Consider the following 11,833-nt stretch of genomic DNA (forward strand, 5'->3'; position numbering starts at 1 on the left):
TGATAAGGCTGGAAGTGACAAGCTGTAGTCTTTGACTACTTTATTATGTTTTACTTCAGGTGGAAGAGTTGACATCTCAGCTAGCAGCCTCTGAAGAGTCCAAGCAGGTGATTGACTGCAAAGCTCAGCAAGATCTGAGTGAGGCACAGGAGCTGTCAAAGCAGAAGGTGCTGGAGATTGTACACCTCCAGAAGATGTTAGAGGAGACGAGGAGTCAATGGGAGGAGGTACAACATCAAAACAAGGAGCTGCAAGTGTGTCTGCAGTCCTTGGAGGGGGAAAGGAGTCGATGGGAAGAAGTGGAGCGTCAGAATGCAGAATTTCAGGCTCTGCTGAAGGTTCTAGAGAGTGAAAAAGCCAGGTAAAGGAAAGCCTGAGAGATTCTCCATTCTGTTTAGTGGATTCCCTCTTTCAGATCTGTGCATATGAGTGGCATTACCTAAAAAGCAGAGTTCTGAACTATTCATGCAGGATAGTACCATAGAATCATTTGGATTGGAAAAGACCTTTTTCATCAAATGATCTTCAAGTCAAACCATTCACCTAACTCTACCAAGTCCCTTTCCTTCTAAACCATGTCCCTAAGCACCACAGCTACATGACTCTTAAACAGATCCAGGGATGGTGATTCAACCACTTCCTGTGGAAGCCTGTTCCAATACTTGACAACCTTTTCAGTGAAGAAATTTTCCCTAATATCCAACCTAAACCTCCCCTGGCACAACTTGAGTCCATTTCCTCTTGTCCTATCACTTCTTCCTTGTGAGAAGAGACCAGCACCCACCTTTCTATAACCTCAGGTCCCTCAGCCACTCATCATAAGACTTGTTCTCTAGACCCTTCACCAGCTTAGTTGCCCTTCTCTGGATATGCTTCAGCACCTCAGTGTCCTTGTGTCCTAGACTTGTGTGTGCTTCAGTGTCACTAATCATGTGGTTAATGATGGGGTTCATTTAAAGTTTTCCTCTTCCCTAATGTCTTCATTTCATGGCTTTTGTTATGTTTATATTCACATTTCCATCTTAAAAAAGACAAGGTATTTAGCTAGTAATTCACCTTTCTTCTGTAGAAAAAAGCACAGTAGGCACAGTGCTTGGGTGTGACTGCCAACCTGGCTTAGGACTGAACAGCAGCCTAGTTGTTTACACAAACCTCAGTAGGCAAAGCAATTTTCCCCTTGGTGGTGGAAGTCCTAAGAGTTTAATAAATGTTTTACCATGTAGTAATGAGTTTCATGTTCTCTCTTTTAGGCTGACTCTGTCTCTGGAAGAGAAGGAACTGAGCCTCAGAACCCTGGAAGAAAACAACCTTGCCCAGCACAATGAGATGTCTCAGCTTCTTTCTGCTATTCACCAAGCCCAGCAGCTCCATTCAGACCACAGAAGAGAAATACAAGAGCTCAACAACCAGGTGACCTATGCACTAGCATCCTTTCTTCTAGGAACATAAATTACCACCTTCAGCTTGTAGGCCCTAACTTGTTTTCCCTCCCAACAACATACTGTCCTTCTGGATTCTGCCCAGAGACGTTGCACATTGAGATCACTTGATCTGCTATGTTCTGCCTATGTTTTTTCCCCTGTTCTCTTATGGTTCACAATGTTAAATCTCTGAGGAGAAACAGAAGACTCCTTTGGAGCTTCTCAGTATCTGTGTTAGAAATGTTGCCCCCAAATGGTGTTTCTGCCTGTCAGCCACTGAGCAGTCTGGTGAAATAGAAGTGGTTATCACAGTTTGTGGAAGGTACTTCCATTTCAGCTAGTCCATCTGGTATTTTGGGGATGCACCACAAGGGAAGCTGATTGTCTTCCTGTTACTCCTACTCCCCAGCATCCCTGGCAGCCCCACTCTCTGTGCAGGGACGTTTGAGCTGCCAGCCACCCACTCATGCGTGCACACATGGACAGAGCTTCATCTCCAAGAGTGTAAAGCATGAAGGCCTGACAGTTTGGCCATTCCTTTGGAGCTGGAGAAACTTCCTTTTGGCCCCTTAGCCTCCAGATACCTGTTTCTAATTTGTCATGCTCAGTCTGAATCCTTTGCTATATGCCTTCTGTTTCCAGTGTGCTTTTTGCTTGAGGTAACTTCCCCTTCATTCCATCCTCTACCCCTGCTCTGCTGCCTGTCAGAGCACTGTCCCTGAGGCTCTGTGCATCTGTTACAGGTGCAGTCACTGCAGGATGTAGTGCTGGAGAAGGAGGCTGGCCTGGCAGCCCGAGAGGAGCAGCTGCTACAGGACCTGGAGGAGTCCCGAGCAGGCGAGCAACATTTGAGGGGCTCTCTGCACGTGCTGGAGGCTGAGGTGTCTGAACTGCATCTGAGGCTTTGTAACACAGAGAGCAGAGCAGAGGCCTTGGCCACAGAGTGCCAGCAGGCCAACAGTGCCCACAGTGAAGCCCAGTCCCAGCTAGAAAGCCTACGCTTGGCTCTCCACCACATCATCTGTGACAGCAGAGACTTTATCACTTGGAGTTCAGGCAAGTGTGGGAGGGTGGGCTAACAAGTCTCTAGAGCACATATGGGAGGGTATGTGAAGGGAGAGGTGGTTCTTTGTGATCCTGATATGATAGACTCATTCTTTCAACTTTAGGCTGGCTCAGGATTTGGAAAGTCTTGAAAGCATGATATCCTTGCACAGAGACAGTGTTGGTATGTGAAGGAATGACCAGCATCAAAATGAAATAGGGCCCAAGTCATGTCAAGTCACAGGGCATGTGCATTCTTCCTTGGGGCAGCAGTGGCAATAGTGGTCAACAGAATATTGTTAGCCTGTGGCACACATCTTGCCATAACGCAGTCCAGGGCAACGTCAAAGGCACTGCCAAGGCACTTTGTGTACAAAGAGGCCTTGTTTCTTGGAGACCCTTCAGTTAAAGTCTGAAACAGAATGGCTTCTCTCTTCAGGACAGGGTGATGGCAAGGGCGTGACTGTTTCTCAGGCCTGGGACCTCCCTGCAGAGCTCACAGTGGACAGAGTGGCAGCAGCCCTGCAAGACCTGCAACAGCACCTGCAGCAGACCCAGCAAGATCTGGTAACGTGTGTCTAGTGCACCCAGAAATCCTGTGCCTCTGCTGGGCTGAACTGACCATTCAGAGTGCCCAAGTCAGCACGAGTGTCAGTTCTTTTAGGCCAGGTTGGCTTGCTGCCATGGGGAGAAGGGAGAATCATCATCACATCTACCATTACTGTCCAACTGCCCCCTCCTGCCCTTGGCTATTTCTGCCTCAGGGTTTGTACCTCTGTCTCCTGCTAGCAGTGGCTCTGTGTGGTGATACTTCTGTTCTTACCTCTTCCAGAATGATGCTAGGGAGAAGATACAGGACTTGGAGCTGGAGCTGAGCAAGAGGCAAGATGAGAGGGACCACTTCAGTGCCCACAATCAAGAGCTGCAGAAACAGTTGGCTCAAAGCCAGGAAGGTACAGATTCTCCTTTCCAACCCACTGACCCCATCCCATCTCACCAGTGGGAATCTCTGATACCATGCAGAGGAAAAGTGCAGTGCCCAGAGATGGGAAGAGGAGAAAAACAATAAGCATGGGACTTATCTATAGAACTACCAGTGAATGGTTTTTATAGAGAAAATGATAGTGGCTGGCAGTGTATCCAGCTGTGCTACTGGGAATAATGTGCAGAGGTGGTGCCCTTCAGGTCACATGGCACTGCTAAGTAGGTGTAGCTTGATGCCTCACAGCATCCTTCTCCATAAGCTGTTTAAAAGCACCAACCTGCAAAAAGCCTTGTCTTTATTGACTTCCATTTCCTCTTACATGGCAGCTTCACAGAGATTAGTTTAGTGTAAAGCTCCTGTGTTACTTTCTTCTGCTTCTTTTCCTAGTTCTGTGTTACCTTGTGCTTCTGCATCCTTCTTACCTGTTTTTTTTCTGATACTGCTTTGGTGTCTGAGCTCACAGCCACAGCAAACACAGTTTCTGACTCCCCTAGCCACTTCTTACTTCATGCCTTTGGTAACGTGGTCATGTTGGCTTTATCTGTTTTTTCACATGTAGCTAGTCACCTCTTCCTCTAATCTCTGGGCCATGCTGGAGCCTCCAGGGCTACTGGCCCTTCTATATCATAGCTGGACAGGCATCCCTGCTGCTTTCTCTGTCATTGTTTTCCCACTGTCCACATCAGAATTACTTTTACATCTCATTGTCTTGTTTTCCTTGTCTCAAGCCACAGAAACAGGGAAGTGTGGGCATTCTTCATTGCCTCCTCCACAGTGTTGCCTGCTCATGTAGTGCCTTTACCTGTTCAGTATTTCTCCATGTTCCCTTCTCTGGGATGGAACTGCTGATCCTTCAGGCTCTGGACAGGAGAGTTTTCCAGTCCTTATATCATCACTTTTTCTGGAATATCTGTAGTTTTTAATACTTATATAAGCTGTTATCATATGTAACATACTTGAAATTCCTCTGTTGGATGGATCCTGATTGTCTTAATAGTCAGTTCTTTCCCTCATTAGTTCAATTATTTGAATATATTTATTATAGTGTCAATTAGTTAAGTCTGTTGGTTTAGTTTTTGTTCCTGCCTGTAGTCCTTGCTTCAGGTCTCAGTACTGGTGTGATGCTCAGTTGTCCTTGCTTGGCATGGTTTAGACCCAGCCAGGAGCTGAGCACCACGTGGCTGCTCCCTCACTGTCCCCCAAATGGGAGGGGGAAGAGAGAGAAATGTAATACAACAATGCAAAAGAAGTTACAGTAACAACAATCACAGTAATGAAACAATATATAAAGCAAGTGATGTACTGCCATGCCCTTAGCCCTGGCCTTTCAACCAGCAGAAGAGCAAACACATTTTCATATTCTGAAGCTTGCCACTTTCATGTTTCTTTTGTTTTTTTCCCTGCCTGGAAGTTTCTTTTGGTTGTATCAGCTTTGAAACTCCTTGTGGGCTTGGGGCCTGGAAAATACAAGCAGACAAGAAAATTGTTCTCCCTGTAGAGTGCAAATCAGTTTTGTTTTCCTTTGCTTTTCACCTTCTCCTTCACCTTTACTCCTGCAGAGACACAGATGGCAGAACACAAGAAGAGCTCTCTACAAGCTGCCTTGCAGGAAGAGGCTGCTGCTCTGAAGGAGGAGGCTATGACTCTACATCAAGAAGTGGCATCTTTGGAAAGGAAACTTGAGAGCACTGAGGTGCAAAGAAGGGAAGCCCTGGTGAGGCTGGCAGATGCTGTAAATTTTTGGCCTCCTGTTAATGATTCTAAGGATTAACTTTTTCCAGCAGAGAGCTGCTTTTAAAGTGGTGTTGTACAGGTTCAGTCCAAATCTGAGACGAGACAGAGTATACAAATGCTGACCACGTTTCCCTCATTTCCCTCTTCCTTCCACTCATCATTCTTTGTTTCTCAGACTTTTGTTTTCCTGTCATGTCATGTAACTGAATTAGCAGGGTTGTCACCTTGAGTAAGAGAAGACAGTCCAGAAAGGAGAGATCATTAAGATGACTGATACCTCAGACAATGTGGAGAGACCACTACAATAGCAGAACAGTATTATTTATACCAGTGATTGGTTTTTGGTTTAACTTTTCCAATTGCATTCTCCTGAATTACAATTAAGTTACAATTAAGGGTGTATATTTTCCTCAATTCTGAAGATTTCTGCCCTTGAAGCTTAAGTCAAAGTAATTTTCAAACTTGTCTGTGTTTACATTGCATGGTTTGGGCAATTAGTTGTGTCCAAATCCATATTTAGATTTTAAATCTCTGGATCTGGAAAAAGGGGTGAGAAGACAGTCTGCTAACAATAGAAAGCTGTTCAACATTGCCTATCTGAGAGCAGGCAGTGGGGAAAAAAATAGAGAAATTTGAGAAACAAAAGTGCTCACCCAGATACGTATGCCTGCAGGGGGAATACTAGTCCTGATGTGAAACATAGGTTGACAGACTGTGATGTGACTATTCAAGAGGACACAGTGGGGCTCTAGGGGATGGTACCATGAAACATCTGCACCACAGGGGGACAAAAACAAAAACCAAAACCCAGGTAAATGAAATGCTCTCTCTCTCCTTCCTAATAGAGAGACCATCATCATGTCACTGCTTAAATCATGGTTAGCCTGCCTGGACTTTAAATCCTGGCTGCAGTTCTGGCAGCTTCTCCCTAAAAGAACACACTGGCGCTAGAAGAGGTTCAGAGAAGGGCACAGAGAAAGATGAGTCTGGCTAAGGGAGCTGGGAAAGATGCAGCCTAGGGAGTGGTGCAGGAAATGTCTACAAGATCCCAAGAGGCAGGAGAGAGCAGGTGGTCGTTGTTCACTCTCTTTTCCAAGAGATGAAAAGAGCCATCTGATGAAGTGAGAGCCATGCTGCAGGCAAATGACAGGAGGTGGTATACTTGCAGCAGAGCAGAGCTGTTGAACTCCTTGATAAAGGGTGTTTTAAATACAGCAGGTCTGTATGTGCTCAGGAGGAGACTGTGCAAATTCTCAGAAGCTGGAATGGTGCTGCGGTTGGGAAGGTGTCATGTAAGTCTACTCCACTCCTAGGCTTTCTTCCCTGCTGTGCACTTACAGGCAGTGTTACATACAGGATACTAGCCTAGACACTTGAGCCAGTGCAGCTGTTCTTACAGGATGAATATCTTCCCACTTCTGCATTTACAGTGACTCCAAAAGTTTGATAAATACAGTACAGTTTTCAAATCCTTTTTGAGTAACAGTAGGAAATCTATATCAAAAGAGAAACCAAATAGTTCCAGTTTTCTACTAAAAGCTCAGACTTTGAGCACTTGACTGCTACTGGAGCAGGAGTTCAAATCTAGTATGAAAACCAAACACATGTAGTTGGAATTATTGAGTCTTTTCCTCTTTTTTTTTTTCAGCGTGAACGAGATGGACTGCGAGCTGTTAAAGAAAAACTGGTACAGGAGATAAAACTTCTTCAGCAATCAGTCACAGCCTCTGAAACCCAAGCAAATACAGCAACAGATATGACTCACTCCCTTGAACAAGAACTCCAAGCTACACTGTCTATCTTAAAAATGAAAAATGAGGAAGTGGAAATGCTGCAGGAGAAAATCCAGATGCTCCAGAAAGAGGCAGCAGAGGCAAAAGCTTTGCAGGAGAATCTCACTCAGATGACTGCCATCCTGTCAGAGAGGGAGGGACAAATGAAGTTATACCAAGAACAGATGAGAATGCTGGAAGAGGAGAAAGAAATGCATAAAACTACTCTTGATCAGGTTATTAAGGACATAACAGAGAAAAAACAGAAGACAGAATCCCAGCAAGAACATATACAGGAGCTGGAAAAGCAGCGAGAAAAACAAAGAACTGCTGTCAGCAAGATGAGCAGAGAGCTGGAGGAGAGAGACCAGGAGATCAGGTCCCAGCAAGAGCAGATACAGGAGCTGGAGAAGCAACGAGAATTGCAGGGGACTGCTGTCAGCAGGATGAGCAGAGAGCTGGAGCAGAGAGATCAGGAGATCAGGTCCCAGCAAGAGCAGATACAGGAGCTGGAGAAGCAACGAGAATTGCAGAGGACTGCTGTCAGCAAGATGAGCAGAGAGCTGGAGCAGAGAGATCAGGAGATCAGGTCCCAGCAAGAGCAGATACAGGAGCTGGAGAAGCAACAAGAATTGCAGAGGACTGCTGTCAGCAAGATGAGCAGAGAGCTGGAGGAGAGAGACCAGGAGATCAAGTACCAAGAGGGGAAAATAATGGGTCTAGAAAACCACCATACATCACAAATGAGAAATCTGCTTGTGGATCTTGATTGTATGAAAGAAAACTTGAAGGAGAAAGACATAGAGCTTATGTCTCTGACTCAGCAGATCCAGGAGCTGGAGAAGGAAAGAGAACAGGTGAAATCTCTGCACGCAAGCCTTGAACACCTGAGGGCTGTTCTTAAGGACAGAGAGAGTGAGTGTGATTCTCAAAGGGATCAGCTAAGACTCCTCCAGCAGTACAAGGAGCAGCAAGAGGGGCATCTGCAAGAGCTTAATGATAAAGTAGAAAAGATGAGACATTCTTTCTCTGAAAAAGATCAAGAGCTTGAATCACAAAAAAAGCATCTCCAGGATGCTGAAGAAGTAAAGGGAATGCAGTTAAGGACTGTCCATGACCAACTGGAGCAGACCTTAGAAGCCTTAAAAGAAAAGGACACACTCCTAGACACCCAAAAGCAACAAACATGGAACAATGAGGAAAAAACAGAAGAATGGGTGAATGTCTTACATAAAGACTTCAGATACTCTAAGGCACTACTGAATGAGAAGGATTTAGTGACTGAATCTCAGAAGGAAGTGCTTGAGACCTCCCAAAAACAAGACTCTGAACAGCAGAAAGAAATTCTGCAGCATCTTCAAGGGGCATTAAAGGAACAAGAGCAAGAAATGTTATCCCTTGGAAAGCAATTTAAGTCAAGCAAGGAAAAGGAGGAAGAGCATGAAGCTGAGCAAACAAATTTTCAAGCAAAAAAACAGAGTCGGAAGGAAAAAGAGGTAGAGGTTCTGGGGGAGGCTATTTCTAAGCCTCAGCAAAAGGAGGTGGCAGGGATGCAGACTGAAGCCATACTGCAAAATTCAGAATCTTCTCTAGAAGCTAGAGATCAAGAGATAGTGTCTTTGCAAGAGCCTGTCCAGGACCTTCGAGAGCAGGAGTTAGAAGACAAGCAGGGCATGAGTCTGCAGCAGGATCAGGCCAAAACAAGCCAAATAGTGAAGAAGAATCATTTGGAGTTCCTCAGGGAGACAGAGCAAATGAGCATATTCCAGCTTCATGAAGAAAGCATGAAAGTAGCTCTAACATCATGCCAGAAGCAAGTGAATCTGCTAGAGGAAGAGGTGAGGAAGAGAAATGAAGAAATTGAAGCTCTTGTGCAAAAACTCCAATGCCAAGAGGAAGAACTGAAGACCTTGCAGAATCTCCAGCTTAGGGTACCCAAGAAAAATGAAGAGGTTGAACATCACAGAGGGCAAGAGACGCTCCTGGAAGAAACTTTGCCTGGGACAGAACGAGAGACCAAGACTCAAGGTGAGCAAAAAGAGTTGGAAGAGGAAATAAGAGCTCTTCGGGAAGATCTCCAGCATGTTAAGCAGACTCTGACAAAGAAGGATGAAGAGATCAAGTACCAGAGGGACAGAGTCAGGTATTTGGAGAAGACTCTAACAGGGAGAGAACAAGAGTTTAGGAGGAAGAGTGAACTCCTGAAACAATTAACATCAGCTTCGTGGTGGAAAGATGGAGGGGAGACTCTACAGCAACAAATCCAGAAACTCCAAAAATGGGAGGAAGAGGAAGCAGAGAAGAGAAAAGTTCTCCAGGAGAGAGACCATCTCTTGAAAAGGCAGAAGGAGTTAACCCATCAACTGGAAGAGGAGCGGAAAGCAAAGGCAGAAGAATTGGAGCATGTGATTGCTATTTTGAAGCAGACTGAAAGTGGAGAAATTGAATGGAAAGAGAAAGCACAAGCACTGACTCTTGCCCTTACCAAGAGTGAGGTGGCCAATGGGACTCTGAGGGAGGAAATAACCATCCTGCAGAGTATGGTCTCAGAGAGGGACAGGGACCGGTTTCATCTGCAGGTAGGCACTCTGATCACCAGTCAACTCCAACGTCTGTAAAGGATTCTAAAGATGCTTCCCATAAAAATAAGGGGATGTATATTCCCATATATATATATACCTGCTTGCCTAAAAAAAGCCATGACTGCAGGCAGCAGGCTCGCCTGTCTCCACAGCACTGCCAGAGACCATTCACCCACTAGAATGTTTTTTTGTCAAGCCCAGAACTATTGAAAGAACTACAGAGCTTGCTGTTCAAGTCCAAAAGTTGGGGGTGGGTAGTTGGTTCTCTCCAATCTAGGCAACCTTAGCCAACATGTGGTTGGGGTTTAGCATGGAACAGAAGGGGAAGAGTTGACCAGAGTAATGTACTCAACTTAGTAGAATTTTATGATGGTGGCTGAACAGCAGCTACTATTTTTTTGGCCTATGGACCAGGAGAAGAAGGGTCTTGGCACTGTCCATTCCTGAGTCTAGGCACTCCCCAGTATGTTGATTCTGGCCCTTCTAACCTTTACGTGGCACCAGCTCACATAATCTCCTCTCTGTCTACTCAGCAGGCTGCTGCAGAAGGGGAGCAGCTCTCCTGGCTCTCGGAGAGGAGACTCCTCTTGCAGCGGCTGGAACGTCTGCAGCAAGCAGTTGCAAGGCTGGAACTTGAGAAGATGGAGCTGAAGCAGCTCAATGCTGAGTTCAGGAGGACTCTTGAGCGGGTAAAACAGGCTTTCACTGCCTCTGCAAAGGCTCCTGGTTCTCTGGAACACAACACACTTCTACAGCCAGCACTTTGGAGTCCTCTGCTTGTTTCCCTTGTGCCTCCCACTCTCCCCTGTGGCCACACACTTTTGTATTTTCTCTCTCTTCTGGCACCCCATTGCCTTCACGAATGCACATTCACTCTGGTACCACCCTTCCTGGCCCAGTGTCCTCATACACACACACTTGTATCAGAAACTGTTTCCTCTTGCACAGTCTACTTCAAGTGCTCTTTGTCCCCAGTGTTCTCTGGTGCAATTAATGGTCTCTGAGCAGACATCTCCTTTCCAGGATCTCCAAGAGGTCCTTTTGCTCCTGGTTTGCTGGCAGGTTTCTGTGACCCTTTCTCCTATTCAACATGCAGGTGGAATGTGAACGGAGGAGACTGAAGAGATACTGTAGTGGTCAGTCAGTGCCAGATGCATGTGGATTTTCTCTCTCCAAGTCTGACCTGCACAAGATGCCCGCTTCTAAACAGGTGAGAACAGACTCTTACCTGGTGGGGAGAGGGTCTTGTAATACAGAAGAATGATGGCAAATCCAGGTGGCAGCAGCCCCCCCCTCCCCAGCATAGACCTAATAGAAGTTGAATAGAGGCCATGTCCCTGACCAGACTGGAGACTAAAAAGAAAACCTTGCATTTTCTTCACAGGAGAAGTCTCACGGGCACTGCAGTCGTCAAGTAGCAGAGTTGCAGAACCAGGTGAGGAGTAGGAAAGTGCTCATCAAAAGCTGCTGGGGCTGTACTGATGGGCACAACTTTGCATGATGCTACAGCCCAAGTTTTGTTGGCTGTCAGGAAGTGATGCAGCAGGCAGCACCAGTCAGGCACATCTGTTGGCCATGGCCAGACATCATTCACCTACATCTAGTCTCTGACTTGCCTTAAGGTCGGGCAGGGTAGGAGAGGGATTGAAGGAAATTCAGAAGACTGGAACTCAACCAAAAATAGAGACTATTTTAAGGACGTTCCCCTTGAGTCTCACTGATCTTGTTGACTATTTCCATCTTCCCTTGGCTCAATTAACAGTGGAGCTTGCATTGTATCAGAGCTCCAGGAATCTGAGGCAGTGCCAGGGCTTGTAGCCTTCAGGCAGTCATTAGTCTCATATTGCTGTGCTGTGCTAATCATGATCCCAGTACTGGAACAAGTCAGAGACATAAGCACTTAGACACATCTGTTTTATCAGTGCAAGAATGTACACTGCAGCTGCTGAGCCCTGGTGCATCCTTTGACAGTGGTATTGGCAGTGGCAGCCATCAGCAGACTTCTCTCCCGTGTCCTTTTATGGGTCTGGGACACCCTGCTCTGCCTGAGGAGGTGAATCTTCACTGCTGGCATTCAGGGCAAAATGCCTGTAAGATTTATGTGAGTAAAGTATGTGATGTTTAGCTCTGGCAAGTGAGCCAAGAACCCTGGTGAGGCCATCAAGTTATCTCTTAAGGCTGTTTCCATCAGGAAGTCTCAGGGTCTGAAGGTTTGTTGCTGCACATAACTAACTGAACCCCTTCCCCCTGTGACTGTTGTCTGCTTGCACTGTGGGCCTCCTTCATCAGTTCAGC

The 11,833-nt window shown here is 46.0% G+C and overlaps 1 protein-coding gene across 1 annotated transcript in view; it reads left to right on the plus strand.

Annotated features, from left to right (window-relative positions):
• The window catches only part of CEP250 (centrosomal protein 250kDa), a gene marked incomplete at its 5' end in the record, with an annotated part of 28,641 nt that overhangs the window by 15,492 nt on the left and 1,316 nt on the right, over window positions 1-11,833 (plus strand). The window contains 10 exons of the mRNA XM_008946930.1: window positions 60-361; window positions 1,251-1,410; window positions 2,165-2,477; window positions 2,905-3,032; window positions 3,298-3,418; window positions 5,010-5,164; window positions 6,833-9,535; window positions 10,072-10,227; window positions 10,635-10,748; window positions 10,923-10,973. Coding sequence (XP_008945178.1) covers window positions 60-361; window positions 1,251-1,410; window positions 2,165-2,477; window positions 2,905-3,032; window positions 3,298-3,418; window positions 5,010-5,164; window positions 6,833-9,535; window positions 10,072-10,227; window positions 10,635-10,748; window positions 10,923-10,973 — 4,203 coding nt within the window. The remainder of the gene's footprint in view (window positions 1-59; window positions 362-1,250; window positions 1,411-2,164; window positions 2,478-2,904; window positions 3,033-3,297; window positions 3,419-5,009; window positions 5,165-6,832; window positions 9,536-10,071; window positions 10,228-10,634; window positions 10,749-10,922; window positions 10,974-11,833) is intronic.

The sequence above is a fragment of the Merops nubicus genome, unplaced genomic scaffold (assembly GCF_000691845.1).
Source record: "Merops nubicus isolate BGI_N331 unplaced genomic scaffold, ASM69184v1 scaffold20109, whole genome shotgun sequence".
NCBI classification, from domain to species: domain Eukaryota; kingdom Metazoa; phylum Chordata; class Aves; order Coraciiformes; family Meropidae; genus Merops; species Merops nubicus.